The sequence below is a fragment of the Dicentrarchus labrax genome, unplaced genomic scaffold (assembly GCF_905237075.1).
Source record: "Dicentrarchus labrax unplaced genomic scaffold, dlabrax2021, whole genome shotgun sequence".
Lineage (NCBI taxonomy): Eukaryota > Metazoa > Chordata > Actinopteri > Moronidae > Dicentrarchus > Dicentrarchus labrax.
In genome coordinates this window covers 21,775,433-21,803,049 of record NW_026136714.1, presented here as the reverse complement: position 1 = coordinate 21,803,049, position 27,617 = coordinate 21,775,433, and the positions used below count along the sequence as shown (strand labels likewise).

The 27,617-nt window shown below is 40.6% G+C and overlaps 1 protein-coding gene across 3 annotated transcripts in view; it reads left to right on the top strand.

The window, feature by feature from the left end:
- The window catches only part of adamtsl2 (ADAMTS-like 2), a 46,621-nt gene extending 19,080 nt beyond the window's left edge, over positions 1-27,541 (top strand). For all 3 annotated transcript variants that reach the window (XM_051422193.1, XM_051422192.1, XM_051422191.1), the window contains exons 2-19: positions 5,531-5,636; positions 9,073-9,215; positions 10,143-10,218; positions 10,529-10,631; positions 11,256-11,401; positions 12,276-12,399; positions 12,655-12,735; positions 13,018-13,193; positions 14,476-14,779; positions 17,190-17,550; positions 20,311-20,414; positions 20,870-20,996; positions 21,091-21,304; positions 21,759-21,914; positions 23,304-23,474; positions 24,202-24,378; positions 25,412-25,556; positions 26,181-27,541. In XM_051422193.1, the coding sequence (XP_051278153.1) occupies positions 5,532-5,636; positions 9,073-9,215; positions 10,143-10,218; positions 10,529-10,631; positions 11,256-11,401; positions 12,276-12,399; positions 12,655-12,735; positions 13,018-13,193; positions 14,476-14,779; positions 17,190-17,550; positions 20,311-20,414; positions 20,870-20,996; positions 21,091-21,304; positions 21,759-21,914; positions 23,304-23,474; positions 24,202-24,378; positions 25,412-25,556; positions 26,181-26,308 (2,841 nt within the window). In that variant the 5' untranslated portion in view covers position 5,531 and the 3' untranslated portion in view covers positions 26,309-27,541. The remainder of the gene's footprint in view (positions 1-5,530; positions 5,637-9,072; positions 9,216-10,142; positions 10,219-10,528; positions 10,632-11,255; positions 11,402-12,275; positions 12,400-12,654; positions 12,736-13,017; positions 13,194-14,475; positions 14,780-17,189; positions 17,551-20,310; positions 20,415-20,869; positions 20,997-21,090; positions 21,305-21,758; positions 21,915-23,303; positions 23,475-24,201; positions 24,379-25,411; positions 25,557-26,180) is intronic.
- Positions 27,542-27,617: the final 76 nt, after the last annotated feature.

Here is a 27,617-nt window from a genome sequence, read left to right as displayed (position 1 = left end):
CTCTGAAACATTAGGCCAAGCTCAGGTAGAGCAGGTCATCCTCTTATCTCAGGGTTGGGTTGCGACCCCTGGCTCCTCCTGTCCACATGTCATTTGGCAAGACACTGAACCCCAAATTTTGTATGGTAATGTAGGAATGAGAGGTGAATTGTAAAGTGCCTTGGATTAAAGGACTATGTAAATACAGTACATTTATCATTGCAGCCCTCAGCTGTGATGACTTCTTGTTGATGATTGGTTTGTGGTCTAGTCTACAGACCAATATTCTTTTGTCCAGGTCTCATGGGAACGTGATATCAATATTTCTTTATTTATTTCAATATTAATGTGGACTAACTACAGTGTCTGGCAACTCACAATGGATGAAAGCGTAGCAGTGTGGTCTCCTTTATGGTTATGGACAGTGTACACTAGTTTGCCAAAGGTATGTGGTCTAGTCTACAGATATGGGAACATTTTATCAATAATTCTTTATCTGCTTCTCAGTGAGCAAAAGTATAGAAGTCTGACTTAGGAAATATGTAAACAAACATATAACATATAAATGCTGATATATGTTGGTTAAACTGTGGTAACAGAATCTCATTGTTCCCTCTTCAGGAATACATGCTGTCAAGATACTGTATGTGTACTAGCAATATTAAAAGCAGTCTGTAGTGAACTCCGGTTTCTTTCTTTTTAAACAGCAGCAATCAATTCATTAATGTTGACCATTGTGCTTGCTGCACAGCACTAACTACAGTGTCTGGCAACTCACAATGGATGAGAGTGTAGCAGTGTGGTATGGACAGTGAACGCTAGTTTGGCAAAGAGATTGAGTGTCGACTGCCCCTTATCCTCACAGTTAGTTTATTCAGAAATGGTTATTTGGATTTGTTACATGTGCAAGACATCGTCTTCTTTTCCGTCACTTCTAGATCCATCTAGATTTCCATCTTAAGAAAGCCACACTAATGTCCCCAGTGTCCATATCCATCCATATTTTGCATTTTGTTCCAATAAAACTATCGATCATTAAAGTTGATTAATTGTCTGTCAGTCTACTGACTGAATAATCGACTCATCATTTCAGCGCTACCTTATTCTAAACCTGCAAAACATTTTCATTTAATTGTATGATATTCACATTACAGATAACCAACCATGCCTGGCTGATATCCAGTATTAGATAATAAAAGTCCAGTATTGGTCTGATATATCGGTCTGACTGCTCTGCTCCAGTCCAGGCTCCCAGGGGACAGACTACTGCTGTCTGTCTGTCTGCTGAGGCTGCCAGCGCTACAAAAACAAGACAGCGAGGCGAGGGGCCCCAGGGGGCTGTCAGGGTGGGGACGGCACAGGGGTGAGGGAGGGGGAGAAAGGGAGGATGAGAGGACTGTGTTTACTTTCGTCCTCTGTGCCTGCCGTGCCCAGCTGGCTGGGAAACGACAGCAAAGGGGAGGAGGAAGGAGGAAGACCCTGTCTGGATGAGCAAGAGGCAACAGGCCGATTGTTGTGTGCGTATGTGTGTGTGTTAGCCAGAAAGACCCATAGAGAGCATGAGATGGAAAGATTCTGGATGTTTGGGCGTGTTTCTCAATGGGCGCATGAGCTTCTGTATGTGTGGACTTCCAGTTGAAGACATGTCTTCACTTTGCCAGAATGAGGACATTGTAATAAAGTGTGAACATTTTAGCAAATGAGGACATTCTGGTAAACTGAGGCCATTATGGCAAAATGAGGATAGTTGACCAAAGTGAGGACACTGTCATGAAGTGAGAAAGTTTCAACCAAGTGAGAACTTTCTGGCAAAGTGAGGACATTGTACCAAGATGAGGTTATTTTGGCAATGTCAAGACATTGTCGAAACTGATGGCATCGTTGTATAGTGAGGACATTATGACAAAATGACAGTGATTCAGCGAAATGAGGACACTGGCGAAATGGGGAAAATTTACCAAAATGAGGACATTGGTGCAAAGTTAGGATGTTTTGGCAAAGTGAGGACATGGTGTAAACAATGATGATATTTCAGCCACATGGTAAAATGAGTTGGGTTGAAAAAATTGTTGTGGACATTGTAGACATTTTGGCCAGTCCACACTGTTGAGGGGCCATTTGAGGGCAACAGCTTATTTTTAGGTCATGGTTTGAACTTAGGTTTAAGTCACTGTTAAGGTAGCTGTGATGACAAATGTTAGGGTTATGGAATAGGGAAAGCATTATATTGTATCAATCAATGCAATGATGGTCCTCTCAAGTATTGCCGTAAAATGGATATACCGGTACATGTGTAAGCAGCAGAGACCTCTGTCATGTGTAAGCAGCAGAGACCTCTGTCTCTGTGTGAGCCACTAGTATGAGTATGAGAAAGTCTGTGACTGTGTTCGTTTCTGAGTGTGTACATTCAGGCTAGGGCATTTGCATACCTGTGCACATGGCTCAAGCTTGAGTATGAGCGTGCACGGTGGGCAACACGTGTGTGTGTGTGTGTACTCAGTCACGCCATTGGCTGAGTGTATACACATGTGCAGCTGTGTCTGTGAGTGTGTGTGTGTCTGTGAGTGTGTGTGTGTTTGGCAGCTGGCCGGACTCCAGCTGTGTCTGGTTGGATAATGAAGTCCAGGTGCTGCTGCGCCTGCTTTAAGACACCTGTCACCAATATTTAGTGCCAGAGAAAGCCAGACTGCAAACAGGGCGAGACGAGCTGTTTGCTTATTTTAACAAGGCTGCCTAACTGGACCTGAGGACACGGGATGTACTATGAATCCTTTTCTAGAAGCTCTGTCTGTGTGTGTGTGTGTATAAGTATATGTGAACATATGTGCAGCACAGAGCCTCCAGAAACCATTCAAGTCAAACAATCTTTTACCTACTAAACTTTTCAACTGTAGTGTTGAAAGGCCCCTAGAAAGTTCTCAAATTACCCCTATAGCATGACTAACCAGTATTCATTTTTAAAGTTTTTTTTTATTTTATTTGATAGAGAGGCAGCTGGAGATAGACAGGAAGGGGGTGCAGAGAGAGAGGGGATGACATGCATCAAAGGGCCGCAGATTGGACTCGAACCCGGGCTGCTGCATATATGGGTCGCCAGCTCTACCGACTGAGCTAACCCGGCCCCCTTCAGTATTCATTTTTATGCTCAGTATGTTCCCTACTTTTGTATATTTGTATTTAATATATATTTATAGTTTATAGTTAATATAAATGTGACAAAAACGTTTTTGTTTGTCGCTTAGTACCAGTAATTAGCTGTACTTCTACATCACATCTTTTTTTCCTGATGGTAAATGGTATATTTAGAAATATAACAGTACAATACGTTTAATGGTGATCATGAGCTGTGTTTTCACATAGTGATCATACAAATTGACAAAAGAACATTATTATTAATTATCATTAAGAGTAGTTTGAGAAGTTTCTATGGAACGTCTTTTTTTAGATTTGTGTATTTATTTTTTGGCAATGAAACTGTGAATCCAAGCATCCACAAAGGAGCAAGATACAAGCTTTTCAGTGCTGCCGTTCTGCAGACTGCTGGGATAAGTGTCTCTCTAAACATAGGTTTTTGGTTCAGTATTACTTTCAAATCAAAGCCTTCATTGAGTCATTAAACTCGTATATACAACTACCCTCCACAGGAAAAGGAGTCTGTCTGTGCCTGTTCATGTTATCCTTTACATACAGACATCTACATTTCCTTATAGTCTGAAGAGCCAAACAAAGGCCTACCTGTGTAAAGTTCTAGGAAACTTACCTTCATCCTTCCAGCACATTGGGGCTTGTTTAACTTTTACACAGGCCCCTCCACTGTCCAACTCCTGTCTCCAACACCTGTGGCCTCTCAACAGCCTGTCTGTGTCACCCTCTACATGCCAGCGCCAGCCCGCCATGGACTGCCAGCACATTCAAATACCTGTAGCCGGCACGCTGGTTTTGGCGTGAGTGTGCATTGTCTGAGAAAATGCCCTTCACTTGCCGTGCCGTTGTTTCGCAAGCATTTCTCTGACGTGCTTGGAAACCCGACAGTACATACTGGGTTACATTTGTAGCAGGGTTTACCTGATGCTGTAATCTGGAACATCTTTCAGCTACCAGCTTTATATGCACTCACAAGATACGACTCCAATGCAATAATGTGAGTCAGACCGGACCTTTATAAACACTTATAAACACTGTTTACGAAAGTGCATTTAAGACGCTGTTAGACAAAGGAAGAATCCCTGTAGGGGGACTCGGTATGAAGGGTTAGAAGAAACAGATCGAGGGATCAGGAACAATCAAACAAACAAGGTAAAACTTTAGATGTGTTGGTATGCATGTTTTTGAACTATTTACGGAGTCAGGCTTGCTTTTTCCAGTCTTTATGCTAAGCTAGGTAACCATGTTCTGACTAAAGCTCCATACTGCACATGACGTGAGTGATAACAATCTTCACATCTAAATCTTGGACAGAAAGCAAATACGTGTATTTCCCAAAATATTAAGTTCAGTTTGTTTTTCATCTATTTTTGAATTGTCAATTGTCAAAATGTGAAAATGGGTTGGATTCTGCTGTCATCAGGCCATCAAAATGAATTTCTGCTGCAAAATCAGTGAGATACAGCAACTATGCTCTCTGCACCTCATTAAGTGTTGGATGTGTGTCCATTTTGTGCTGTAAATAGTCTCTGTACTGCTCTTGTAACTTAATAATCAACACTGACAGGATTTACTGTCAAACACTCTCCTCTCTGTGCAAAGGCAAAAGACAGGAGCAGCACTTCAGGTATCCCCCCTAAACAACCACAGATGTTCTTTGGGGGAGAGAGATTTCACTGGAGAGTCAGAAAGGAAATATTACGACCACAAATGTGTTCTCGTGGCGTAAAAAAATCCAACTTCAGGCCTTTCTGTGGGTTTGGAAGCTGAGAGGCCTCAATTTGGAGAGGGAAAAGACATGAAAAAAACACCCACACATCTCAGCAGTATGCTTTCATCTACAATTCACATAAGTGCCTGGACGTGGGTTTTTAATGCCACGAGAACTCATTAGTGGTTATGATATTTCCCTTCATACCCTTCAGCCTTTGTTAGACTCATCACTGGGTGAAACAGACAGATTTCTGGCCGAAATTCCCTCCATTAATCAAAACATTGGCTGCTCTGTGTTTGGTGAAAACTGTCACGTGTATCTGGTCTGGGTGTTGAGTGCTTGAGAGGTTGCTGATTTCTGGCAGTTGATTGTCTATCATCACAAACAGGACACAAGGCAGTACGGTGTACCTTCACATTTACCCAACAGTTTTCTCAAATGTTTCAGTATTTCATTACCACACATTGAGAAGAAAATGCAATCTTTAGAAATCTGGGTTTCCTATGACAGCAGAGATGTTTTACTTATCTTTCATAACTATATGCTTTATACACTCTTCACAAAAGTCAGGGGTCAATTACAGAACAGTGCCTGGTGGAACTGGTCTAGGTTCAGTTCACCAGATATTTCTTTTTTTGTTGTGCACATATTAAACCAGTCTTTATTTCTTTATCTCTTTCTCTGTTTAACCAGGATGAGGTTGTGGTCATGGGAACAGTGCGGGGAGACGGGCGTGGTCCTGTTGGGCTTCCTGACGCTGGCAGTGTCTGTGGGGAACCTGTCCACCAGGGGGCTGCAGGTACATAGGAAACAGGAAATCTCTCTGCTAATGTAACAAAAAACACTGCGACTTAAATGGTAAATGGACTGTACTTATATAACCTTTCTTGTCTTCCGACCACTCAAGGTGCTTTACACCACACGCCACATTAACCATTCATACAGTGATGACAAAGGCCCACACAAACAATTAGTGGACGATCCGCTCTACCTTCTGAGCCACAGCCACTGTCTTTTGGTTGTCTAATAAACATGAATCAGACACCTCTCACTGGATTGTGATGACACCAGATGGACTGAGCTGTGTCATTTCAGAGAAGTATTCTGAGATTTTGGGAAATTTAGATGTAAATGTGGCTGAAAATTGAATCAGGTTTTGTCCAGCAATAACTCTAGATGTGTAGGAAGCCTAGGTGAAACTGTGGCCACTGCCAAGTGTAGTAAAAGACCAATACAACACTAAACATGCCCATTTTCAATCAAACTGAGTGTAGAGGAAGGACTCACATAATTGAATATGCATAAAGCATCATAATAAGACCAGTGTTTGAACTTAAGTATATCAATTGTTCAATCCAACCTTCAACAACTCTATTACATACAGTTATAGATACAGTAAATACATTGTCTGGCCAGTGTTACTGGGACTGTCTACTATAGCTCACAAGTGCTGAAGCTCTCTATAAATTTGTGCAGACAAAATCACTTGCAATGTTCACACCTGTTGACATTTTCCCTCAGACATGACAAGTTTGGAAGCAAAGGTTCCATCACAACAACACCCACCTCCTCAGCCGTGACATTAAAGCTGAGGGAAACATCAGAGATCAGTCACAGCATCCATGACCATGACTTTTTGAGTTTGACTTTACTTTAGGTAATCTTCTCTTTCATTGAGTATCAGTAGGTCAGTGAAATGACCACAGAGCTAGCCAGAGCTTTTGTGAGAATGTCAGCTAGTAGTGGTGGAAAGTAACCAAGTACATTTACTCAAGCACTGTAGTTAACTACTATTTTGAGGTACTTTTACTTTACTTGTTTCCATTTTCTGCCACTTTATTTCAGAGGCAAATATTCTACTTTTAACTCCAGTTAATTAATTTGCATTCAACCATGTGGATACAACCAAAGAGAATCATCATCATCATCAACTTCATCAAATATGGTGAACTGTTGAGAGATTGTTATTATTATTATTTTTTCCTTTTCATGGGCTAAGGTGCAGTCTGAACAGATGCGTTTTTTAGTTTGCGATGCATCAATAATTATAATCCAAAAATATTATATACATTATTCGGAAATGGGCCATTCTGCATAATGAGTAATTTTACTTTGATATGTAAAGTATGTTTTGATGCTAATATTTTTGTACTTTAACTTAAGGAAATTTGAATGCAATCACTTGTAACTACGTATTTCTACACTGTGATATTGCTACTTTTACTAAAGTACAATTTCTGAGTACTTCATCCACCTCTGCCAGTTGGTAACTAAGTGTGCCAGTCACGTCAACATAATTAGTTACTTTATTATTGATCTTGTGTATTAATCCTATTTTCCAAGCAGAAATCTGAAACTTATTGATTTTCAAGTAGATATACAATAGACTCTTATTATTTAAACGTTGTCTGCTTGATGTGCTACAAGATTTCCACTTCTACAGGCATCTCTTACAGGTACAGTAATGTTACTTCATGGAAATGTATTCCTTCATTTAGAATACCACTATCCTGAGACAGCTTCCATTTTTACTGTCACCTTCAATATCAAACAACAGCTGCATTTTTAAGGGCTTCCTGCTCTTGTTTAAACCAAAGATACATACAGAGCTCAATAAGAGGGCAGGTCCATCTGCCTGAAAAAACCTTGAAAGGTACTATTACATGTTAATGTTTTATTATGTTAAATGATTTTAAACACAAAATCACAGACAATTTTAGAATTATAATGCATTAACAACAGGCTAAGATTGAAAGAAAAGAAACAACATGAAAAGTGTAAAGACTAACTTTAAAAAGTGATCTGAGAACTGACTGATCTGTCAGTCATTGTCTCTTCCCATCCTGCCCTCTTTTCTGTATCTCTCTCTCTCTCTCTCTCTCTCTCTTTCTCTCTCTCTCTCATCTATCTCTCACTCTCTCTCTCTCTCTCACTTACGCCTCCTGTCTGGTATTTCCAGTGTCTCTCGCCCTCTCACACAGCTGCTCTGTCTCACACCTTTACAAGGAGCTCAGTGCACATTCCAGCGGTCACTCTGATGAATCTGTCTGAATGAAGGGACGCAGCCATCGGCCTGAATTAATGCTGCTCCTGCACGTCAGGAATGTGTGAAATGCTGACCATCTTCACGCGTTGGAGCCCCAACACAAAACACTCTGACGCTCATTTACTGTCATTCTATTTGCTTCTGACGCACTCTGTTCTGACTGTCCAATCATTTGTGTAACAGTTTTACACACTGGAATCAGAGTACTACTAACACTTTTACAATTACTGCAATTGTTGTCACTGTTACCAATGCTGCAATGACTTATACTACACCAAATATTGTTGTTACAAACACTACAGCTTGTACTAATTCTACTTTTACTTCATCTATTATGTCCATTACAACGCCTACTGCGTATGCCTCCACCACTACTGTTTTTGTACCACTCCCATTAATGCTATGGATAACATTACTGCTGTCTTTAATGATACTGCTACTTTTGCTAGTGTTACTCACACATACTAAAATAATGACTATGGCACATGGCCAATATATGGTTGAATTTAGGCCCTTATTGGCCAGTATAGCAAAAGTACCAATAGAAACAGTACTGTGGACCCAAAGTGGTATGAAAAAGAGAGGATTTCTCTCAGTGTGGATAAATAAAGGATTAAAAAAAATGTTACCAGCCATGTGTAAGATTTATTATTGGGGTTGCGACAGAACTGAGATTCTGGGCCAAATATTGCCCACATGCAACCAATCAAATATAATCTGCTTTTAGATACAGGCCTGGTCATAGAAAGGCTAAGTTGTGGCCCAGTTGTGGCCCATGTAAAACCCGTCTTCAGAGCTCAAGGATGTTTTGTGGCTATGGTTGTGCAGCCACATTCTGATGGATTCATTACTTTTAGTCACTCAAACTAAATTATTTTACCACCTCACAAAATTGTAATTGCAAGTGCACAGCTATAAATAAAGATATGAATGGAATAGTAAAAGTCATCTGATTTGATTCACTATGAAAAGTTTCGGTTTGTCTGAAAGTGTTGGCAGATTTAGATGCACTGTAAACACAAACAGCCGCTTCTCCATAGGTCTTAATAATGTAAATGTGACTAATGCTACTACTATAACTGCCAACTGAATTACCATTCCTTGTGTGTCTATATGTATTTGTGTGTGTGTGTGTGTGTGTGTGTGTGTGTGTGTGTGTGTGTGTGTGTGTGTGTGTGTGTGTTTTCAGGAGGACAGCGTGGCATCCAACAGTCTGGAGGAGGAGCTGGAGGTGACCACGTACTGGTGGGGGGAGTGGGCCAAGTGGACAGCCTGCACTCGTACCTGTGGAGGGGGAGTGATGTCACAGGAAAGACATTGCCTCAAACAGAGGTCAGTCAATCTGCACACACACACAGATGTGTATTTCTATAAATTTTAGGACCTAGATCAAGTTTTTTCCAGGTCCACACTTGAGTTCAGTTCTGACATATGGAGCAACATTTGCAAAGTCTGTAAGATAAAAGTCAATAAGTTGTCCATAATGTAACAAATCTAGAATACATTTAACTTTTTCTTTTTCCTTATGGAATTTTTTCATCAAGTTTTCTTGCTGTTAACATGAGGGATATGATTTGCACATCAGTGTCCGTACAATGTAATGAGTGAGACATGAATTGATTTGCAGTTTGGTCCCGATCCTGAGCTCAAACTTTTAGTTGTCCCAAATTAGATAATACATTTGCTAGTCACCTTAAAGGAATAGTTTTTCATTTTGAGAAATACGATTGATACCACTCACCTAACTCTTTGTAAGAAAGCCAATAATCATATTTCTCGAAATGTTTCTAACTATCCCTTTAACATAAACCTTTTTCTAACCACAAGTAAAAAGGTTGAAGTATAAACCCTTAAAAATTCTTAAGCTGAAATAACTGCTTCATTTTATGGGGACCAGCTTTTTTTGTCCTCAGATGGAGGCGAGTCCTTACAATGTGAGTGAACAGATTTGTGTCCCCACAACGTAAATAATTCATACACATATGTACTCATTCACACACTCAGAAGTTATACCAGCAGTAAATCATGGATACGCATATTCATACACAAGCACATTTGTGTAGCTGCACTTTCTACTTGCACACACGCATTACAATGCACTCAGATAATAATAATAGATCAAATTAGTAGATTAGTATATTTGGGGTGAATGCACTCTAAGCCCACACGACATGATTCTTAACCTGGTATCTCATTATGGTTATGGTTACATTTTCTAATATGTTGTTATTTCTCCAAATGTTTGCTTTCTGTCCAAAGAAAGAAAGTTGCTGCTGGGAAGGACAACATGACCTGTACAGGAACTGCTAAGAAATATCATCTCTGTAACACTAAAGTGAGTCACAGATTTCCAGTTAATTTCTCATCACTTTATTTCACATCTTTATTAAAACAAACACAGTACCTCTGACTGGCTGACAGTAGAAGACTGTGGTTGAGGCGGACACCCTCCAGGCGTGACTGAATGTAGCTGTGTGAAAGTGAAGCCGGGCGGAGCTCAGAATGATAGTGTATTCTAAGAAAACCATCCCTGCACAAATAAACGCTTAAAAATACTTTATTTGTGCAACATACTGTAAAACCAAGTTCTAACAAGTGTGAAACAGACCTCTTTTAATGGTCTGTGCTGTCTCTCTGCACTGCAGGAATGCCCTGCCACTGGGAGGAGCTTCAGAGAGGAGCAGTGCTGGTCCTTCAACTCCCAGCTTTACAATGGGAGGAACTACCAGTGGAAACCTCTGTATCCTGGTAATAACATCCATAAAATGCCTTAACAATTTCTCTTTAGCCCATTTAACAGACCAGAGGTGAATGAGGTCTTGTGTCTGAGCTGTTGAGCTTCAACATTGTCCTACATCCAAAACAGTAGAATCCTTTATATGACATCTTTAAACAAATTGTGTCTTCTGATATGCTTTATGTTTTTCTATTCAGATGTAACTGCCTGTTGATAAAGAATGTTGTTTTAAAATCTGTTCCTAATTATTATCTGAATGTTTTTTCATTTATTCACCGCTTTGATTTTGGCAATTACTGAAATAAAAGGTTGAATGAGAAACAAGTAATGGGAATGGAGGGATACAATAAGGGTCAAGGACTAGAGGACTAACAATAAATCAAAGGAAAGTAGTCAATGCTGAACCCATAGACCCTCTGAAACCCTCTGCACCACCTGCCCCACACCAAACAACAGACAGACAAAGTTATCAACTAGCTAGTGATCAAAGTCGAACATCTAGTGTCTAAAGAGCCAGAGGTTTTCCTCAGGAGTTGGTGGAGACCAAATCAGAGCTAAAAGGAGAGTGAATATTGGACTTACATTCATCAGGTGAACACAACCTTTGACGACCATTGAACTGTGTTCCTCTCCAGACGACTACGTTCACATCTCCAGCAACCCCTGTGACCTCCACTGCACCACAACTGATGGCCAGAGGCAGCTGATGGTGATGGCGCGAGACGGAACTTCCTGCAAGTACAGCAGTTACCGTGGTGTCTGCGTGGATGGTAAGTGTGAGGTGAGTCCAGCAGCTTCTTTACTTTGTCTCTGTTTTACTTCCCCTCAAACAGTTTAACTCCACTCTCAGTTTTCAGCACCACTGAGAGCAACACACCAAGTTTGTATGACCGAAAGACCCACAGCTGCTACGGTAGCATAGCAACTTTCTGACAAACAATAATTTGTTTGAGGTGTAAACTTACAGAATATTCATAAAAACAACTGAGTGTATGCAGAAAGTTACACAGTGGCCGAAAAGTGGCATCAACCTTCCCCAACCAAAAAGCCAGATAGACCCTTAATTTAATAGGCAGTACCCCTGTTATGCTCCATCCAAACTATTTTTACACATAAGATTAGTCATGTTCCTTTCAGAGCAACAGTGTGATGAGGATGAAACAGAGGGAGGAAACGCATTTAGAAATGAAACAGTTGTTTGTTTGTTTGCCTTGTGCTGCTAACATTTTATCCATTTTAGAATTATTTTGTTAATGATTTTTAGTTGGGGTTTTTTTAAGGATGGAGGCAACCAACTGCATGTACTGTGACTTTTCACATTAAAGTTGATGTATGACTCTGGCCAAAAAATCTTAACATAAATACACAACATGTAGACATAAACATGAATAAATCAAAACAAAAAAATGAGTGCATCACAGAGAGAAATGAGGCAGAAGTCACATCTTTCAGTAGTACTCATCCTCTACACATATTTTTTTAAATGATTCATTTTATGTCAGATTCTTTTTTGATCAACTTTAGAAATAATGTAACCTTATGACACAAAATATTTCCTAACTTCATCATTAGCATGCTATTTAAATGTAATTATGATTTACAGATTTTTTTTTAATGTTATCCTCTCTTCTTCCACTTCCTGCTTCGCTGCACAGCCAATCGGATGTGACGGAGTACTGTTTTCCTCGAACACCTTGGATAAGTGTGGGGTCTGCCAGGGGGACGGCAGCAGTTGCAGCAGAGTCACTGGAAACTTCCGCCGTGGGGCCATGACTCTGGGTGAGCCTCGTGTCCAGTTTTCCCTTGCTGGACGCACACAAATGTTTTTTTATCACTAGCTATAACTAATTAATATAGGATAGGACTTTCTCTGTCTGATACACACCAAAAGATTCAGAGAAATTGAACTGATTAAAGTCATTAGGACTGGTCAGAACATTTTTCTTGGTTACAAAAACAACATAAAATAAAACTTAAAAGGGTATATAAAAACACATGAGGTGACACTGACTACTTCCTTTTTCTGTTGTCAAGGTTACTCTTTTATCACTCAAATCCCTGAAGGATCATGGGACATCCAGATCATTGAGAGAAAGAAGTCGGCTGATGTTCTAGGTGGGTACTTCCACTTTCCCTGCTCCTCATTCACACACACAAACACACACACACACACACACACACACACACACACACACACACACACACACACACACACACACACACACACACACACACACACACACATACACACACACACACACACACACACACACACTAATGTCAGTTAACTTGATGGAGACAATGCAGGCCTTTGGCTTTTTCTGACTCAATCTGGAGTTCACTGATTTTCAATGGGTTTTGTACCTCTCAGATTTTTCAATTTATCTTCTTCTCCAGCTGTGACCGACCAAGCGGGCAACTTCTTCTTTAATGGGGCCTACAAGGTTGACAGTCCCCAGAATTTTCACGCAGCAGGAACCGTTTTCAAGTACCGTCGGCCCATGGATGTCTACGAGACCGGGATCGAGTACATTGTCGCCAAAGGACCCATCGACCAGGCCATCAACATTCTGGTACACCCAGCCCTCCTCCATCCACCTCTCTCACTTCAACTCCTCCTCCACACTCATATTGACGTTACCCATCTACTTTGTTTAGTGTAGTTTCTTCCCTGTGAAGAAGAGTCTGACCTGTCCTGCACCAGCCTGCCCTGTGACCTCTAACCCCTAACATGAAATGCACATATATGAATTGCACAATCTATCTACCTTAATTACCTTCATAATTACACTGTAATATTCAACTAAGGTTCTCTAAAAGCCTTTAAACTACAGAAACAAAGAAACATTTGTTGTTTTGGCCTCAGCAGTTAGCTAATTCTGAAATAAGAAGCCCAAGATTTAAGCTCTAGGCCATACTGTTATTAACTCTTGAACTTAATGATTAAGATTGTTTACTCATGAAGCATTTTGTTTTTTGGGGTAGCAATGGAGACTGCCAACACTTACAGCAACAAAAAGTAAAGAGAACAGAGTCTATTCAGAATATTTCCTGGCAGCAAGATGCTCATGTGTGATTGAAGTGGTGATACTGTTGCAGCGTAGCCCCTGCCCAAAATAAAGTGTATCGTCTCCTTTGTAAGAGTGTCTGCCAAATGTCTATGATGTAAATGTCATGCAGACGTAATAATGAGTCTGTGTCTCAGGCTGATTGAATACAGGCCTTGTGTTCTGACAGTGGCCATAAATCCCAAAGAGTGTCCATGTCACAGGCCAGGTTTGATAGATCTCCCTGCAGGATGTTGGAACACAGAGATCCTCCTGGACATTCATTGTGACTCCGCTGGTCCCTCTCTGCTAACAATGAGTTTTTATAATCAGGCTAACATGTAAAATGTCACAGACTTCATTCTGGTTTTGGCCTTAAAGCTTTATATTCTTTCTGTAATTATAATCTTACGTCCAGTTATTTGTAAAGCTGTGGCAGACTCACACCTATTAGAGCTGATAGTGTGTGTGGCAAGTCAAGCACAGTATAAAACTACTTGTAACTACCCTGCAATACATCCTGCCAGTCCTGTGGCTACATTGCTCATTGTCCATGGGGAAACATCACCTTCATACAACGCATGCTCACATTTCTCTTTCTTAAGCTTTTAAGAAAATTTCAATTGAAGTTCTGAAACCAGTTATAAGGGATGACAGTTAAACATGGACAAAATAACCGTCATGGTGTGCAAAGGTCTTAATGTGAAAATAATTTGAGTGGATTTGGTCCTGGTTTGTTTTTAACTCTCCTTCTTACTGGCCTGAAACACCTGACCTTGACATGACTCACTTCTTTCTCGTCACTCAGGTGTGGAACCAGAACGGTCGCACACCGTACATCACATACGAATACACCGTCCTCCGAGACTCCCTTCCACCTGTCCCACCTCCTCCCGTCTACACAGGATCAGACACCTCAGCCGGGGAAGTTTCTGTGGAGGTGGGGGGTCTGCTTTCCCCTAACAACAGTATATATGACCAGGCGGCTCCTGAGGGCCAGTTAGAACCAGGAGGTGCCGAGGGACAGAAGGGCCAAGAGACCAATGAGGTGTACGAGGAAACAGCGTCCATCGACTGTGACGTGGATGGAGCAGCTGACCGAAAATATTCAGGTAGGGACTGTCTGTGACCTTGGAACTGTTTGTGATGTATGAAATATTTGTGGTTAAAATCTATTATTATTATTATTATTATTATTATTATTATTATTATTATTATTAATCGATTCATCATTTAATGCCCATAGAGTCCAAGGTGATGCTTATTTTGATCAACCAGCAGCCCACAACCCAAAGATATTTTATTTACAATCATTACTTTGGAGAAGCAGAACTGAGTGAATATTCCTCTGAAGTTACTTTGAGACCTTTTACATTTTATGGGCAGTGTGATACACGTGCTAAAGCAGGGGTTTAGAGTCTGTGGGCCTCCCCTCAGACAAAGCTTGGAAAAACTTACTTACTTTTACTTTTGCATAGTTTTGCTCAATTCCTGGATGCCTTTGGGATCATGATTATGTTAACTGATCTCACAGACATTCAACAATTGAACAAAGATACCCTAACATTGCTGTTAGAAAGGTCTGTCCTAAGGCAAAAAACCCCAAAACTACTGTATCTCTGAGCTACCTCTCCAACCAAATCACACACATTTGGGCTATTATATTTGTCTGTTATCTCTTTTGATAACTAATGTAATATTTTTTCACTTGTATTCACTGTTGCCTTCCACTTTGAAAACTAAAGTGATCTGAGATTTGTTGTTTTCACTGACTCTGGTGACACCTGTAGTAATATGATGTCATTGCTTTGGTGTTTAACACAACCAGGTAGCGAGTAACAATGTAGCACTAATATAATACTAATACACACAATGATGATAACCTGTAAGCAAGTGTAGCAGTTCCTCTGAGCAACTATTCTGAGTCTGTGGTAACAGTGAGAAAGTGGGGACGGTCAATTTATCTTTTGCATTTTTATAATGTAATGTATTGTTACTTATCAGGAGACATATATGCCAATACCAATATATCTGTTATAAAATAATAATAAAATATATTGGCTGGGCTCTAAGAGACAGAAAAGGAGAGATGGAGAATGTGTGAGAAAGGGGAAAAAAACTGAAAGGAAGAGAAACTAAGAAAGAGAATAAATCAGGTAGTTCAGTGGTCCATTGCAGATGAGACAAAATAGGTCAGATTTTACAACCGATCTTCTATCTAGCTCTCTTTTTCTGTGTATCTGTGAGATGGCCCTTTGGAATTCTGCATTATTCATGGTACAGACACATAAAGAGGATCAGAGGCAGATGAAAAATTCAGAGTTTCGTGGTGTTTTCTCCTTTTTAAAATGGCTGCATCACAAACATGAGACAGTAATGGCCTTCCTGCAGGCTCTCAGCTCGCTCAGCTGACTGCCGAGTCCATTACACCACCGCTTTGGGTAGTGAGATGAGATGGAGAGGTGGTTGAAAGGCTCACCATACTTTCTACACAGCCTGACGTCATACTACAGAACAGATACTGGCCGCTGACTGAAGCAGTTTAAGCTGAGTTTACCTTCACACCTTCCTTTTCTGTTTCTGTTCAATTTCACATTTTTACCTGTAAAAAGTGCAGACTAGCACACATTTCCACAAGATACATTTAGTGTCCTTCTATACACTGAATTTGGGGCGAATGGTAGCTCATGTGGTAGAGCGCCTTAACGCAGCTTCCCCAGTTGGTTGCAATGCAACATTTGTCCTCTCTGCCCTTTGCTGCATGTCTCCCCTCCCCTGTCTCCCCCCTTTCCTGTCTGTCTTCACCTGTCTTATCAAATAAAGGCATAAACCCCCCCCAAAATATCTTTAATGAATAAATAAATACACTAAACTCTATGTAGGCCGGGCATAGCGGTGGTGTTGCATGATATTGAGAGGTGTGTCTGATATTTTATTCTCCCTCTTAATATACAGTTTTTATAGTCTGTATTATGTTATGCTTTTACACAACCTTGAAGATATCAGAACATCATCAGTATTCATGTTACTGAAATGCATATAAACCTGTTTGTATAATGCATCTGACACAGCATCAAAACATTGTTTTGGGCTGTTGTATTAGATCGCATTATATTGTACTTTGTAAAATGTGAAAATGTGGAATCAGAATCAGAATCAGAAATACTTTAATAATAATAAAATAAATAAATATCAATGTCTGGGCTTTGAATTTCTTGATGTTATGGTACGTTCCGACATCTACAAAGATTCTACAAAGAAACAGAAAGCATTAATCAATGAGGAACTAAGACTAAAATGCAGGTAAACACCCTACGATGCACAGCTCTGACACTTTAGCTTGTGTTCATTCCAACAGAAAACAAATGTAGACCAGAAAACAGTTGCAAAGTTTTCCAATCTGAACTGAATATGAAATAACACTCTCAAGTGCAAACATGACCAAAAGACATCACAGATTGCACTTAAATAAGATGTATGAATTTACTCTCCAAGCTGAATTTTTCCACTTTGATCTAACAGAAGGAAACAGCAGCCATACAGGCAGCACTGCCAACCCTGCCCCTGATGGTGGGCCCCTGGATACGGGGCCAGACTCCCCAAATCTCATATGGAGGGTCCTGCTGGATGGCCGAATTGGCCCTGATGAGCTGCTCATCAATATCTCAACCAATCAGCTGCTGACGGAGGGAGACAGTTTGTTCTCGTCAGAGGTGGGACCAGCAGAGCTGGACCTGAGCAGCCTGGAGCAAGACGGCCCTTTTGGTCTGAACGAGACGCTGGAGTTTACTCTGGGTCGCAAACGCAACGACAGCGGAGACAGTTCCTACCAGAACAAAACAGTGCAGAGTGGGAGGACCTCCAGCCGCTCCAACAGAACCAGGTAATCTAACAGAAAACAAATAAAAATAGCTTTAAATAAATCTCAAATGTGTTTTATCTATGGTCCACTTTGCAAAAATTTAAGTTTGGGCTCACAGAAAGCTGTTATCCCTCAGGCTGGGTTAAGTCTGGATTCAATATTTTCAGGTTTGGTCACACCGGGCCTGAATGTTCAGACACTGTCAAGCCCCTGGGTCTGCCGCTGGCTGAGGGAAATATGCTGCAGGCTGTACGAGAAGCAGGCTAGGTGGTGTGGACATCCTCAGAGAGACATAGCCAGAGGAAGTGGCAGTGAGACAGGCTGTGTGACAGGCAGTGGGAAAAGCAAAGGTACATAGAATCAAACAGGCAGACAGAGCATAAAGCAGAGCAAGCAGTAGGGCAGCCAAGTAGCAAAGGCAAAGTGAGAGAGTTAGACAACTACGCAAAAACGCAAGTAATGTAGTAAGAAAGACAGGTACAGAGACAATGCCGTGTTTCGCCAGCAGGTAGACAGCAGGAGCAGCAGGTGGACAGATAGACAGTACAGCAGGTAAACTGACTGATATACAGGCAGTGAAGGAGGAAGACAGATAGACAGTAAAGCAGTTAGACAGACAGGCAGTTAGATAGGTAGACAGGCAGTAAAGCAGGTAAACAGCTAAATATACAAGCAGATAGGTAGTTATACAGCAGACTTGTCAGTTAATCTATACAGGTTACAGGTTAACCTATACAGGTTAACTGACAAGGGCAGGCAGACAGGTAGATATACAGGCAGTAAGGTGGTTATACAGGTAGATATACAGGCTGCAGGGCAGGCAGACAGGTAGACCTGGCAGGTTTTGCATTCATCATATTTATAATTCATGTTGGCTTCCTCTGTGTCCAAACACGGCTTCACCCGTTCTGCAGCCAGCAGCTATAAAACACACAATGACACGCCCTTTCCTCCGAGAGACAGAGAGAAGAGAGGAAACGAGCAGAGCAGAGGAGCACAGAGGGGAGGAGGGGGATACAGGCACACTTAGAAACAAATAATTCAAGGTATTTGCAAAAGAAGTGAGAAATATGATGCAAAGGGGGAAAGTGTGCTGTCAGACTGTAGTCACCTCTTGGGAGAAAATAATGTGCAGGAATCAGTCTGGCTAACATGGAGGGGTGCCGGCGAGGTATAACTCAAAGTGCCTGTGATATTCAAATAAACGTCTGGCGGCTGGCTGAGGCGGAGGGAATGACCGGTGTTATGACAAGAATGTGCATGACTTTTATGTGATGTGATGAAAAAACAAAGTGCGTCTGCCGGGATGCAGGCTGTGAATCAGCTGTCACAATTTGGTTGTCTGAGGCCCGGGAGACAGTCTTAGAGTGTATGTGTGTTTCTGGATCTGCACAACTGGGTATCCTTAAATGTACGGAAAATGTATGTTTTGAAAATCTATCTGTAGTCTTTAAATGTTTATATTTTGCTCCTTCGTGAAGGACGGTAGCTGAAATCAGTTTGGATTCACAACAGAGGATTTTACAGTTTTTTTCAATTGTTTACACGCAATTTTGAAAACCGGGTTCTTTTTTTCAAAATATAATCACAATTATCCAAACACCACACCCAATTTGCATAATTCCGAGATTGTTTGCAAAATGACACACTTCAGTCAAAACATACACACTTCAGTCAAAACATATACACATATTTGTGAAAATGCTATTAGTTTTTATTGAACCAACACAGTCGTCAATAATCAGACACTATTGCCGCCAGTTTCACACTGCTGTGATAAATAAAAAACACATTTGTAAAAAAACTAATTTTAGGATGTGCATGTGCTAGGTTTTTGGCCAGACATTGTTATGTAAGGGATAATTTAGATGTCAAAAGAAATAGTGACAAACCCACAACTTCATGATTAGTTTGAGATATAGGGAGAATGTACACAAATAGGCCTACTATAAACTTACCAAGCACTGCACAACACTGATGCTGCAGACTGAATATTTCAAGTATTTATTTCAATACTTACAGTATTTCTTACCACAATCAGTTACAGTAATCAACCAACAATGAAATCAATGAAACAAATAAAATCTGTAGACAAATAAAAATTACTGCATGAAGTACATACACTTTGACTCTGAAGAAAAACTACTGTAAAAGCAACAAGAATACTGTAACTATTCATCATCTCTCCGTCTGGCTGAGTGCTGCGTTTTCAAATTAGCACATGTGTGCTTCCACACCTGGTGGACAAGGAAGTAACCTCACAATCCTTATCTGTGTCTAAGGTGTGAAAATGTGTGTAGAGTTTTACAAATCCCTGTGTGTAATGTTTTGCAAAAAGGGTGAAGCAGACATTGTGTGTAATGTTGTGCAAATCTGTGGAGGTGTTTTGCTCCTTGGAGTAGAATTTCACAAGTTATGTGGAAATTTTTATTTTAGTGTGTAAACAATCGTAAAAAACTGTAATGATGAAAAGTGTCAAAACTTTGATAGAAAAAACTGCTCCGGCAGTATAAATCCACTTCTTCACTGACCATTTGCATGCACAGTACGAGTTTCACAATTTCACAATATAGCTAAATGTTTGCATGACAAGGATACATGCTGCCACAACTACTGCTTAAGTTTTCCTTTCCTTGTGTGTGTGTGTGCGTGTGTGTGTGTGTGTGTGTGTGTGTGTGTGTGTGTGTGTGTGTGTGTGTTTTTGTGTGTGTGTGGGTGTGTGTGTGTGTGTGTGTGTGTGTGCGCGTGTGTGTGTGCGCGTGTGTGTGTTTGTGTGTTTAGGGGAAATCAAAGGAACTACCATAAGAACCTGAAGCTGAGTGCTGCTGACATGTACCGCTGGAAACTGTCCTCTCAGGAGCCCTGCAGCATGACCTGCTCTATAGGTACATACATGCAAACACACACACACACACACACACACACACACACACACACACACACACACACCTAAAGATCCATGAGCAGTCAGATTAGGAAGTTTCATATCTTTGACTATCTGTCATCACCCACCTGATATCAGTTGTAGATCTGATTAAACCTCGAACCCAACAGACTGCAGACCAGGAGGCTGTAACACTCTCTGACACTAGTTTGATGCTCACACATCTTGCTGTGCATTTACACTGTAAGACACTTGATTGAGTGATAAGTGATTGTTCCAATCAGACTACTTGCATATATATCTTAATACTGTCTGGAGGGGATCTTCAATGATAACGGCTTTTGTTCTTTCTTTCTTTAATATAAAGCACATTGAGTTTTTTTTCCTATTGTTTAAAATGTGCTATATAAATAAGTTTGTCTCCCTTCAGCTTATTGTTTCTTGCTCACAATCCAGGAGTATCAAAGTCCTTTGTAACATGTATTCGTTATGATGGCGTGGAGGTGCACGATATGTACTGTGATGCTCTGACCAGACCGGAGCCGGTCCACGACTTCTGTATTGGGAGAGAATGTCAGCCCAGGTAGAATACACCATACATTTTGATGAATACAATGAATCAGAAATTATTCAAACTGCTCAACAGGACATTGTTCAGTATGTCTCTTGTCTTTCAGATGGGAGGCGAGCAGCTGGAGCGAGTGCTCAAGGACCTGTGGGGAGGGTTTCCAGTTTCGTCAAGTTCGCTGTTGGAAGATGCTCTCGCCCGGCCTGGACAGCTCGGTCTACAGTGACCTCTGCACCATGGCTGACCTGGAGAGACCTGTGGAGAGACGACCCTGCAAGAGCCCCGCCTGCGGTCCACAGTGGGAGGTGGCAGAGTGGACCGAGGTATGAGATCACTTGTGTTTAAATATAAGTAGTAAACATTTATTATGTAACCCATTTTTATGATAATATAAATGTATTGTTGTTGTATGTAAATATATCTTTGTTTTGGATGCACCCATAATGCACACTCTGTGGAAACAAAGTTTCATGTTGGGGACAATAATCGATCTATCTTTAAAAAAAAAGTTATTCATTATCCCCATATCTCTTTAAAAGTAAAACTTTACAAAGTGATTAAAAAGGGCTCCAAATAAGATCAACTGGAGCAGCTTGACATCACTTCAAGTGTCAAGAGCACCTACAGCTATATTGTACTCTCTGAGTCTGATAGTCTTCCAGTGGGACAAGGACCTTCTGATAGCAACACTGTTGCGTTAATGCTACCTGACAAAGTATTTACTGTGTTGGCTATAATAAGCTTGAATGTGTCTCTGTGTGGCTCTCCTTGGTCCAGTGTCCTGCTAAATGTGGCCGCAAAGCCCAAGTGACCCGCGATGTCCGCTGCTCAGATGAGACCAGACCATGTGACGCCATGACCAAACCACCAAACATCAAAAACTGCACCGGTCCACCCTGTGAGCGCCACTGGACCGTGTCTGAGTGGGGGCCTGTGAGTGACTTTACTCTCCATATATAATGCACTGCACGTCAGCATACATGAGTGACAATAAATTACTCTATGTATGGGTTTTTTTATTTTATCACCCTTATCTGATCACGGTAAAGTGGCTGCTGCTCTCAATAGAAAAAAAAAGGTTTTAGAGCTTGATAGTGTAAAAAAAAACCAGCTCGCCTGTTCCAGGTGTTTTTACTCCAGCAGAAAAACTGTTATAAGTGCCACAGTGTGAATTTATGGGGTTTTTTTGTGTTGCACGGACAAATGTGGTTCCTAATGTTCCATTCAAAGTCAAAGTCTGGAAACTCGCAGGTCTAATTTACAACCATGGTGTGTAACCAGGCACAAACATGGATCGATGTGCAATTTTCTTTTCCTCAAAGTTATATATTATTCCCCACTGCAAGAGCAAATGTTAAGTCGGTAATATGTATTATTATTTAGAAGATTAACAACTGTGAGCACATGTACCCCTTGCATTTTTTATGTACTCTTATACATTTTATTATTTATTTATGTACCTCTGTACAATCCCACAGAACCAATGTAATAGCCCAGCAAAAAATGTTACAATGTATGTTATACTGTGGATGATGTGGCTAAAGCAACACAACGTCCTTAAAAACCCTAACCTTAAGTTAAAAGTAAAGTGTATATCCGTTTGATTTTACTTTAAAGTAGAATATACGTATTTCTCGCTGTACTTATCCATGTAGTTTGGTTTCAGGTTGTGAGGGTTTTTTGATGACACAATTCAGTGGAGGTGAATGGAATCTAGTTTGGGTAACCACAAGATCCACTGATTCCAAAACAACATTTTGGGTGCTTCAAGCTTTTGGTTTCTCTTTAAAACCGTCATCATGAGCAGATGTGTTATGGAACAAATGTTAAGAAATCCAGTAGCAGGTGTGGCAGCTGAACATCAGTACTAACGGCATAATGCTGCTATAAAAAGTACTTTTTCTTCCTCTGCCTAAAAAGATAAACAAGAATGTGTCCTACCACTCTGTATAATGCACAGAACATGAACAGATGCTTTACTACAGTAAATAATCAACTGGTAACATGTAATAGCACAGTGGAATGATCAGACTTCCTGTGATGTTATTTTAAATTAATGTGATATTTTATCCCATGTGACGCAACATAATAACATTTTTCCCTTCCTCTGACACAGTGTGATGTGACATGATGCCATTTCATCGCATGTGATGCTTCCTATTTATTTAATATGATGTGAGGCGACCTGAACTGACTTCATCTGACAAGCAGCGTTTGTCTGTGAGCTTCGTGACTTGGCTAAAGGAGGCAGCAATGAGAACTGAAATGCCTCCTTTTGATTATGAATCATCCAGTTTTGACATTTGACCCTTGTTATTGCAGTGCTCGGGGGCATGCGGCCAGGGGAAGATGGTGCGTCATGTGTACTGTAAGGCTCCGGAGGGTCGCGTGGTTCCTGAGAACCAGTGCTCTGCGGAAAACAAGCCACTGGCCATCCACCCCTGTGGGGAGAGAGACTGCGCTCCACACTGGCTGAGCCAAGACTGGGAGAGGGTGAGGGCTCATCACAGTGTCGAAATTAAGATTGAGCTATCTATTAGTAGACCTGATAACTGATAGATAGATTAACTGATTTGCTGTTTGACATAAAAGTTAACAAACATTTGGACAATTGATTATTTTGTATTCATTTATCAAGAATCATAATAAAGAACTTGACCATGGTTACAGTTAGGTTATACTTTTCCACATCAGCAAGATTTTGCTTTGTGTCCAAGTCCCTTGAGTTGTCAACAAAGATATGAATAATTTCAGAGATGGGAAGTAACCAAGTACAAATACTTTGTTACTGTACTTAAGTAGTCTTTACTGTAATTAATGTCTGTAATTTACTTGAGTACTTTATTTTTGCGACAATTATTTACTTTTTTTAAACAAATATCTACACTTTCTACTCCTTACAACAGGCTTGTTAATTTAAATTTAAATGTAAAATTTGAATGCATTTGAGGAGAATTTTGCACGCCTTCCCAACATCTAGACCGGTGCATATCACGCATGACAGACACATCAAGACAAGAACATAAAGGACGAAACAGACAAGAGAGGGCGACTGTGCCCTAGTTGAAGTTTCAGCTTTGCACACGAACAGCCGGTACAAATGTCCTTCAGAGAAACCAAGAGAGGACTTTTTACTTTTACTAGAGTAAATAAGTTTTATCTGTACTTCTACTTTAAAGAATGTGTCTACTTCTACCACCTCTGCTGTTTTTGTCTGTAGTGTAACACAACTTGTGGGCGTGGAGTGAAGCGAAGGACCGTCTTGTGTGCCGGCATCAGTGGAGGAAAGTTCCAGATCTTTGATGATGAGGGATGTGGAAGCAATGAGAAGCCTGAAGAGGAAAACACCTGCTTTGAGAGGCCGTGCTTCAAATGGTACACCACCCCCTGGTCTGAGGTGAGGTCAACACAGTCCGTACGCCTTACTTTCACACGTCTTATATGGAGAGTGGATCATCGTGGGTTTCCCAACAGGACTCTTGGTCCAGACGCACTGTTGTAAAGAGATGAACTGAAAGGTGGCTCTGAACAGTTTTTATTTTGCTGCTTCATGTAGGACGGCAGCTGTAGTTAGCTTGGATCCACAGCAATTAGAATATATTCAATAATAAACAGGAAAAAGTGTTAAAACGTCCATAAAAACATTTTCAAACTATCCTTACAACATAATAGCAGTCAGGCCATAGGGACTTGGCTTGGAAATTTGCTGGTTGGCCGCACGAACCACTGTATGCAGTGTGGACGGGGGCTGAGAGGTGTAAAAACTGTTTCCAGACTGTAGATTCACGTTTTGGTGTTTGGTGCTGCTCATCCTGAAGACTGGAACTGTGCTCAGACCCTCTGATACTACAATGTTTTTGTTGGGACCAGATATATAATATACTAAATATAGATTTTTTTTTCAGATTTCCAGTTCAGATTTCTACTTTTATATACAACAGAGGCTGTTAAGGGTTTAGAGCAAAAGGGAAATGTTTCCATACTATATTAGGCAAATATATTTTGATTCAGAAATAGTTACAAAAAGCTGTAAATATGTCCAAAGAAGACGAAGAAGAAGAAGTGTCAAAGAATCTTTTACAGCTGAAAACTTCAATCTTCCTCAATCTTTCCACTTTGATATGAACTCATTTTTCAACCACGTTCAGTCCCAGTCACACCCCTTCTGCACCACACTGTTGATGTGTAATGCCTGCACAGAAAGGTGGTGTCAAGAATCATGTTTGATTCTAAAATAATTTTGTTTTTGGTCATTAATAATAAATTTTCACTAATTCCAATATGTAGTGAAAAACATCCCAAACATCTCTTCATTATGTTTTATTCAGTCTGAATGTAGGACAGACATGTAAAATGTCTTAGCACCAGTAAGACCACAAAGACATCTTCCAGTTCATCCGTGGTGTGTTTCTGCTCCTGTGTGTCCTCAGTGCACTAAGACGTGTGGTGTGGGTGTGAGGATGAGAGACGTGAAGTGTTACCAGGGCAGAGAGCTGGTCCGAGGCTGCGACCCCCTAACCAAACCGGTGGCCAAACAGACGTGCACCCTGCAGCCCTGCCCCACTGAGCCGCCAGGTAACACCTCAGGAAACATACTGTTCTGCCTACAGAAGCTTACACACACACGACACACACACACACACACGCCCTGGAAGTAGGTCTCTATGCAGTTAGCAGTTTTTATCTGGACCCAGTGATTTATTTAAGATTTTAATTTATTCGGAAATCTTGAGCAGACTTGTGTTGCTTTCCCATACGTTGTTTTACTGGAGTCATGTTTGCCCAAATCTCTACAGTGCAAAGCTAGCAAGACCCATAGCCAGAATGGCCACCGTTACGAGACCACCGTGTCTACACAAGACTGTAGGTTGTAGAATGCAGGTTGATTGCTGTAGTTACATGCAAAAAAAAAAGAAAATAGACTGGAAGTGTAAAAATGTGCTTCTGGGTTGCGTTACGTTACTTCGCCTATGTAGACTGATATATTGTATCTGCTCAGTCAGACAGTGCAAGATGGACAACTATAAAACCTGGCTGAAAGACCCAGGGTTGAAGCAATGTAATTTCCCTTTAAAATAGATGACGTTTGATAAATTAAACAGGGTTTTGTTTTAGACACAGCAATGTAAGCTGATGATTCGATTGAACAGTTTTGAAATTACTGACACGAACGTCACCATTGTGTGAACTGTGTCCCAGATGAGAGCTGCCAGGATCGTCCCTCCACCAACTGCCTGCTGGCGCTGAAGGTCAACCTGTGCAGCCACTGGTACTACAGCAAGGCCTGCTGTCACTCCTGCCGCACCGTACGATCTCCAATCTCCTAGTCCAGGACAGCACAGCTTCTCTCCACGTCGACTCTTAACTCCAGCATGAGGAAAGAAATGGGTACATTTATGTACATGTGGTACTGCAGTTACTCTGAACAGAGAGGAAGCTGAAAGTCAGAGATGGAAGCTCCTACCTGTTTTTAATAAAGCTTCCTCCAATAACTTGGATTTAGATGGGTTCATTTGTTCATCAGTTTGAGAATTGAAATCATCTAAAATTAAATCGGGTCATCTTGATATTCGACAAAAACATTTTGTCAGTCCTGTTGATAACATCAACAGCAACATTCGTACATAAAATGTAAACACTTATTCTCCATTTGCTCTTTTTCTTATTTCATATCAGTTTCATTTTCCAAACACAGACTGTAATGTGTGTCTGGTTTATTTAGAATAAATAGAGAAAGAACTGGACGAAAAACTATTTTTATTTTGAGAAGAACATGTCTACTACTCAAGACTGCATGTTGAGCCCCACAGCTGCCCCTCCCCTCACTCCTTCACACCATCACATGATTATTAAATTTTAAAAATTCTCATCAAACTGTATCTTTACCATAAAGGCAGTTGTTATCAGCTGTTATTGATTATTTATCTTCCTCTAACACCATGTGGAGTTGGAGAAAAAGTGGAGTCAACACTCAAACGGTCTTACAGACCTCCATCATCAGCTAGCAGCGTGCTCTTGTGTTCATCGCTGCAGTGAAAAGATGTATTAAATTATTTCTCAACGGAATATACTGCATGACTAGAATATTTAATACAGATACTGTTTATGAAATATTATTTAATTGTGTTTCAGTTTGGTGTCTGGCATGTAAAAAGTTATATTTCCATTCCACCCCCTGCCGCTTGGCGCCATGCCGGTACGCCTGCAGGATATGGAAGCATATTTATTAGTCATAGCACATTTTCATTTATCGTGACGCTCCTGATGCCAGCCGATGGTTATTCATCGGGTCAACTGATGCCAGTTCTGGTCTGTGTGTGTGACAGAGGAGCAGAGAGTTAATACAAACACAGAAAGAAACATTCCTGACACTTGAAGTATGGTTGAAATGTATTCAGACGTGTACATGTATGTCTCATTTTTAACTATTGTGTACTGTGTTTTTATATTACTGATACCTCTTTGTACAAAACTAAGTATGGAAATTGTGTACTGTTGATAATAAACTGAAAACCTAATGGTACTGACTTGTATTTCAATAAAAGAACAGTTCAAATGAACTTGTCGTTTTTATGTGAATGGATGTGTTTATTCAGGGAATATTGACCTAGCATGTTTCTCTCTAAGGAGAAAAGA